At 47.4% G+C, this 7,479-nt stretch overlaps 1 protein-coding gene across 1 annotated transcript in view; it reads right to left on the reverse strand.

Moving 5' to 3' along the window:
• LOC128881952 (uncharacterized) overlaps positions 1–7,479 on the reverse strand; it is a 164,891-nt gene that overhangs the window by 106,252 nt on the left and 51,160 nt on the right. Inside the window, exon 10 of the mRNA XM_054133425.1 lies at positions 3,286–7,473. Within this exon, the coding sequence (XP_053989400.1) occupies positions 3,286–7,473 (4,188 nt within the window). The remainder of the gene's footprint in view (positions 1–3,285; positions 7,474–7,479) is intronic.

Here is a 7,479-nt window from a genome sequence, read left to right on the forward strand (position 1 = left end):
GACAACATTTTCGCCAAGGAAAAAGTTGTTTCAAATCACCTCCCGAATCACCATGTTCAAGAACTTCCAACATTTTTGGGACACCCTGTATTAACAATTATTAACGGTTTAAATGTTGTGTACAAAGTATAGCCAGGGAAATAATTCTATTTTTTAAACTCCATAGGATTAAATTCAAATTTAACATAAATATTTCACGATTATTATACTAGGTTATTATATTAGCGTTAGTAGTGCCAAACTGAAACATAGAAGGCAAGCAGTGCAGAAAATAATGATAATACATGATTTGTAAATGTATAAACGATGTCATGTGTGTTGTGTTCGAAGATCGTAGAAAACAATTGAGATAGACAAAGTAGTATGGTTAAAAGAAAATTAGGTGTAAGACTGGGTCGATCCGTCATTGAGAATCAATGTGATTGAGAATGAACGTGATTGAGAATGAACGTTATTGAATCACGAGTGATTCAAAATTAGCAGTTCACGCCATCTCTAGTATTGACTGAGACACGCTAAGAATCGGACACGTGAAATAAAACTGAGTTCTGTCTCTTTCCAACAAAGTTGTACACAATTATTTTTTCCCCACCTCCGTAAATTAATAAAATCCACAGTCTACTAATTATCTCACAAAATTATCAAGAGTAGACCTAGAATATTTCTTCCACACCTAATCGACGCACAGATCCGTTTGCTCCATAAATTAATGATTTACTAGATCCCTAATTTTACCTTTAGCTTAATTCAGAAACAACATTATAAATTAATATACTCCATAAATGAATGAAATCCAGAGTCTACTAATTATCTTACAAAATTATCAAGAGTAGACCTAGAATATTTCTTCCACACCTAATCGATGCGTAAATCTGTTTGCTGTTACGGCAACGATGTGGCTCCGAGAGGGTGAAGGTCTCGCGATGGTTCGACGGATGTAGTAGATTGTGTCGTAACTCGCGATTCGTTGGAAATAGCCAAAATCGGAACGGTGGTTCCGGCGTTGGGCTGGACGCGCGACGAAACGTTCTACGAGCACTGGCCTATTTCTCGATGCCACCTATATTTAGGTTCCCATTCTCGTATGAATCATGAACGTTGCAGACGACCAACCCGAGTCGAACGTTGCGATTCGCCATCGAAGATGAATAGATGGTGGGCGGCGGATATTTATTCTGACAGATACTACGTACTACTTTCTGGGCTCGAGGGGATGAATCAAAGGTACATGATTCAAGTTTATGAAACGTTACCTCATCTGGAGCCGAGTTCCATTACATACAGGGTGTCCCAACAATAAAAATACTACAAAAATGTAAATTAAACTGATTTTTCTAATAGTATCGTAGAATCTTTTATACCTAACCCGATTTCACGCGTAGCACGATACAGGAAAAAATATAGAAAATATTAGGTTGTGCAGAAAGTTCGTGCCAATTTCTAAGAAAAATTCAAAAACACGTTTGAATTTTAATATATATTTATTGAATTACATAGGTGCCATTTTGTTCCACAACCTTTCCATTTTTTAAGGGATGTATACATATTATTTGTTTTCAACCACTTCGATATATTCAGACCTGTACCACCTACCAAAAATCGACATGGACTTTCCGGACAACCCAATATTTTCCAACGAAAAACAACAATATATTATATATACGTATATTGTACAGAGTGACCCAAAAATGTTGAAGGTCGTTGAAAGGGGTGGTTCGGAAGGTGGTTTGAAGCAACTTTTTCCTTAACGAAAATGTTGTTCGACGCTTCGTTAAGGAGATATTACCGGAAAACCCCGGACCAATCAGAACGCGAGGGCGGTCGCCTAGCGCGTAGCCTACGCCTACCGTGGTCGCTCCACCGGGATACTCGCGCTCTGATTGGTCCAGAGTTATCTTTAAATATCTCCTTAACGAAGCCTCGGACAACATTTTCGCTAAGGAAAAATTTGTTTCAAATCACTTCCCGAACCTCCCCTTTCAAGGACCTCCAACCTTATTTCGGACACCCTGTAGAATTGTAGATAATTAAATAGTCGGTACCTATGTTATCCATTAAATATTAAACAATCGGAAGTAATCGAACCACCCGTTTCTAGGACCTTCAACATTTTTGGTATAGTTGCAAATGGGATCATCAGGAATACATGTACAAACTAAATGTGAAAGGATTGATCGCATTTGATAAAATCTTTGCCGAGTTACATAAAAAAATAGGAATTTTGCAGTAACAATTGTTATAAAGATTAAGAAATTAAAGAATGTTTATAACAATTTCTACTGCAAAATTCCTATTTTTTGATGTAACTCGGCAAGAAATTAACCAATCGAGATGGAATCTTCTACATATGATGTCAAATAATTAATTACGTTCCCATTTAAAACATTTTTGAATTTCTTAATGTTTATAACAATTATTACTGCAAAATTCGTATCTTTTCATGTAACTCGGGAAGGAATTTACCAAATGCGATCAATCCTTTCACATTTAGTTTGCAGATGTATTCCTGATGATCCCACTTGCAACTATACAGGGTGTCCCAAAAATGTTGTAGGTCCTTGAAAGGGATGGTTCGGGAGGTGATTTGAAACAACTTTTTCCTTAGCGAAAATGTTGTACGACGCGTCGTTAAGGAGATATTAACGAAAAACCACCGACCAATCAGAGCGCGCGGATGCCAGTGGACCGCCCGCGGTAGGCGTAGACTGCGCGCTAGGCGACCGCCCTCCGCCGACATACGCGCGACCTGATTGGTCGCGGTTTTCTGTTAATAACTCCTTAATGAAGCGTCGGACAACATTTTGGCTAAGGAAAAAGTTGTTTCAAATCACCTCCCGAACCACCCCTTTCAACGACTTCCAATATTTTTGGGACACCCTGTATAAACATAATTTAAATTGACCGATCTAAAAAATGCCACCGAAAATACATAGCTCCAAAAAGACATAATCAATGCCATGATCCTTCCACTCGCAACGCAACACTGAAAAACAAAAAATAAATTACAGGAAACGTCAACGAAAAAAGAAAACTCTATTCCAACGAAAAACACGACCAAGGGAAAGCCCATTCAGTATCGTTAGTGACGACAAGCACGCGATACCTACGACAATGCAAATCACGATACGTCTACGAAACGTGCGTTAGTGACTGTTACGTATTCAATCCTCGCCAACCGGCTCTCTCAAATCCAAAGTCAGGCGGTAAACACTCGAATCCAATGCCAGCAATCGAAAAAAACGACGAACAACACAGCAAATCTTCGATTCTCGTCGGCGAACTCACCGTCGCTGGCGTTCGTCGTTGCGGATATTCGAAGGAACTCTTGCAAATGCTCGGGCAATTCTCTCTCGTCCCCGAATTCCTTCCCGTCGATCAAACACTTCGCTCTTGGAATGTCGCCCCTCTCCTCGACTTCCCCTCGTCTCCTCCCCTCGCTGTCTCTCCCACCCTCGGTCTCCGACTCGCTCCCGTCGAGGTTTATTCCGAATTTGTTCAGTCTGCTCCTCGCCTTCTCGATAAACTCTCTCTCGACGGCGCTCATCTCCGATTTCCCCTTCGGTTTACCGATTTCCTCGTGCGTGCTGATCTTCACGACTTTGTGATACTTCCTCTCCTCCCTCTCCAGGACCTTGTCCACATACTCGTCGTACATCCGGCGACGGAACGCCTCGCCGTTAACCAGGACGGCCGAGGTTCTTGGTTTCCCGAGTCTTGTGGTTTCTCGGTTGCTCTCCGAGATATGGCCCGTCTCGGCCGCCATCTTGGGAAGCTGTTCACTCTCGCCGATGGTAGATGGCGCCACGCTCGCGATGGTAGATGGCGCCACGCTCGCGACGGTAGATGGCGCCACGCTCGCGATGGTAGATGGCGCCACGCTCGCGATGGTAGATGGCGCCACGCTCGCGATGGTAGATGGCGCCACGCTCGCGATAGTAGATGGCGCCAGGGTCTCAATCTTCTGCCGGGACTCCGACTCTGACTCTTTCTTCCCGTCCTTGTCTACCTTTTCCGAGCGATCCTTCTCCATAGAACCATCCTTCTCCAAGGAGCTTTTGCTCCTCACTCCCGACGTCTTCGACTCCTCCGGTGTTCCTCTCTCCCGCCACCGCTTCACCTGCACCTGGAACTCCTCGAAGGCCTCCTTCTCCTCCTCCTCGGCCAATATAACATTCTTCAGTTGGTTCTCCAGCAATTCTACATACCTCAACTGCTGCGCCAGGTCGCTCGACAGTGATTCCCGGCCTGTGTCCTCCAGCTGATCCTCCGCGTCCATCTGGAGCATCTTCAGGTTCTCCATGATCTCCGCAGCGGTCACGTGCTTGAGATTCTCCGGGTTCTTGTACCTGCGCGGCTCCAGGTGGCACCTGGGCGGGCTCTGGTCGAAGATGCTCGTGGTGTCGATGCACGACCTGTCCACATTCACCACGCGTTTCGTTCGCGGCGGAACCTCGACCCTGTCGTCGATCAGCGCCGGATTTACGTTGTAGCGCGGGTCGATAGTCCTTCGAGGCGGCGTCTTCTTGCCAGCGGGATCCATCATGGCGGCCGATGAGGGCGATTTGTCGATTAGGGCGCTGTTCAGCGTGATGGGGCTCCTGTTGAACGGCGTGGAGCTTCTGGCTGGAGGGTCTGGCCTTTTTGGTGAATTCGAGGATGGGATCGCGAAGCATGTGTGTTTGTTGTCGTCGAGATCCTTTGTATCCGGTTGGTTGCTGTGAAATCGCGCGGGGACGCTCGGAGGTGTCTTAAAGGACTCTCTCTCACCCGACGGTTCTATTAATAAATCATCGGAGAGAGATCCGGAGAGAGATTCGGAGAGCGCGTGGCACGGCGCATCGACGGGCTCGCATCTAGCAAGGTGCAACCAGTCGCAGAGGCGAGTGGCCTTGAGACGCTCCCGACCTTTATCAACGGTGGATCTCGCGGTGGACTCGGACCGACTCGTTTCCTCGAACCTCACTTTCTCATTTACAGTGCTCTTTAATTGCTCAGGAGCCCGATCATTCCCAGAGTTCTCCTTTATGATCTCCAGTAGTCTATTGGTCGGCTTGCTGTCAATTCCAACCGGTTTGCAGGATCCGTGACTCCTCTCTGCTTCCTGGACCACCGGACGTACCTCGACCCTGTATTTAGGAACCGGAACCCTCGCCGGTGGTTCCTCCTCGTAGTAGCTGTGCCTGTTGAGGAACTTCCTGTGGAGGTCCAACAAGTTATCGGCGCTGGTCTTTATCGCCGTCTTCTGCTGCGATGGTGAAAGACAGACGAGCAGCCTCGGGTCTCTTGCGGTGGTGAGACCTAGCCACGAACTCCCATCCACCATCGCTTCCTCTTTCTTCTCCTTCTCTTTCTTCGCCTTTTCTTTCTTCGCCTTCTCTTCCTTCCCTTCGAACCGCTCCGGTTTCTTCCGGCCCGAAACAGAGGTTCCACTCCAGCCATGCATGTTTACTGGAACGCCTTTAACCTCGCTCCCAGTTACTCCCTTCACTCCTGTCCTAGCGAACACAGTGCATAGAGGTATAGAGCTCGGTATAGAGCGCAGGCTTTCAAAGATGTCGAACTTGGGCACCGTTATCTCGTTGATTACCTGGAGACCGTACGGCATGGACAGAATTCGCTTGATGCAGAGGTTCTTCAGAGACTCCGGGACAACTCCGATGGCACTTTCATAGAGACTTTTGGAATTATCTTCAGTTTCCAGGGGTACGTAGTATAAATCTTCCACTGGGGAGTAAGGTATGGGCTCTGGGGACAATGGAGGCTCGTGACTGGTCGCGGGGTCGTACGGTTCCTCTCTTTTTAAGAGAGGAAGCTTGCTCTTCAGACTGGACGACTCGGTGTCCTCGCGCCTGAGTTTGCTCTTCCTCGCTTCCTCCGCTATTATCGAACAAACGTCGGCTTGCCACGCTTCCATTGGATTATACTTCACCGTGCTCAGCGAGGTGGCGCTACTGGACGAGTCCTGGGCCTGGCAGTCCGCTGTATCAGTCTTTTCCTTGTCGCCTTGGGGTTCGCTCGACTGTTCGGTCCTGGAGCCTCGCTCCTCGTCCTTGCTATCGGTTCCTTGCTTGGTTCGATCACAGTCGTCACCGGTTTCGCGAGCATAGCAACTCGCTCTATCATCTGTTATCCTCGAATGATTGTATATCTCTTCGAACTCTTCCTCGCTGGTCGTCAGCTCCTTCGAACAAACATTTCCGAGGACTTGTTCGCTCCTCTTGACGTCGCTGACGGTGGATCGGATCGTCTTGGTGCTCTTGGTTATATTTTTAGCGACCTTGGTGCGAACCTGCTTCTCGCTGAGTACCTGATGCTCCCGTATGGATTCGACATCCTCTCCCAATCGTTTCTCGGACCTCTCCATTTCCTTTTCAATTCTAGACTCCTCACGCTCGAAGGTCTCCTTATTGACGTTTAAAGACTCCATAACTGCTTTCTTTAACTGCTCAGCTGATCCTAACGCGGTGGACGTCGTCGACGACTCGGGCACCGAGCATTTTTCGCGCGTCTTTTCCCGCGCGTAGCGGCACGTTATTTCAGGACTTGCCTCATTGCCAAGCCCGGCGCCGTTCCCGACGCAATCGCGCGATCCGGCGATGCTGTCACTATCGAAACGAGCCGTGGCTCCGCGGACCCTCGAGTCGTCAGCAATCGGTAAGCGGCACGAGTCGGCCAGGCTGTTGTCGCGAGAGCCGGCGTCGTTTCGCGAGGGAACTTCCGACAGGCTTCCGATGACGCTGAGAATATCGCTGACACTTTCGATCGGTGTCGACTGTGCTGGCGATGCGGTGAATCGCGGCTTGGACGCGTCGAGGCTTTCTTTGGGCAATGGAGGACGATTTGGTGGACTGTCTTCGACCGAGATTTCGTTTGTCTTTCGTTTGTCCCTTTTGCGGCGGATCGGAGGCTCTGGGAGATTGGCATCGAGATTAAGAGGACGAGTGCTCGAGTTTTCTGAGAAATCGACATCCATGAGGCTGGATGATCTCTTTGGTGGCGTGGGCGGACGACGGTGGTCTTTTTTCGTGGAAACGTTTGGCACTTGTGATTGCAATTTTGCGTACTGGGGTGGTACAAGAGTTGGGGCTGGATATTCTGTGTTTGTTGCAGGTTTCGTTGAGGGTTTTGCGGGGTTTGAGGTATCGGTGGTGGTCAGTGGATTAAGATTGCGGAAATTGAGTGATTCCGTGTTTAGATTGGCAGAGTTTAATTCATTTTGGGAGAGTATACTAGGTTCAGGGTTATTTATTGCAGCTCCTATTGCCTGTTTTTCAGAAACATTGCTAGGTGAATCGATGTTGTTTGAATTGAGTGGCTCATTATCTGCATTGGCAGAGTTGTCTTCATTTTCTGACAACGTGCTCGCTTCAGGATTATTTATTGCAGCTCCTATTGCCTGTTTTTCAGAAACATTACTAGGTGAATCAGTGTCGTTTGAATTGAGTGGCTCATTATTTGCATTAGCAGAGTTCTCTTCAT

The sequence above is a fragment of the Hylaeus volcanicus genome, chromosome 9 (genome assembly GCF_026283585.1).
Source record: "Hylaeus volcanicus isolate JK05 chromosome 9, UHH_iyHylVolc1.0_haploid, whole genome shotgun sequence".
NCBI lineage: Eukaryota > Metazoa > Arthropoda > Insecta > Hymenoptera > Colletidae > Hylaeus > Hylaeus volcanicus.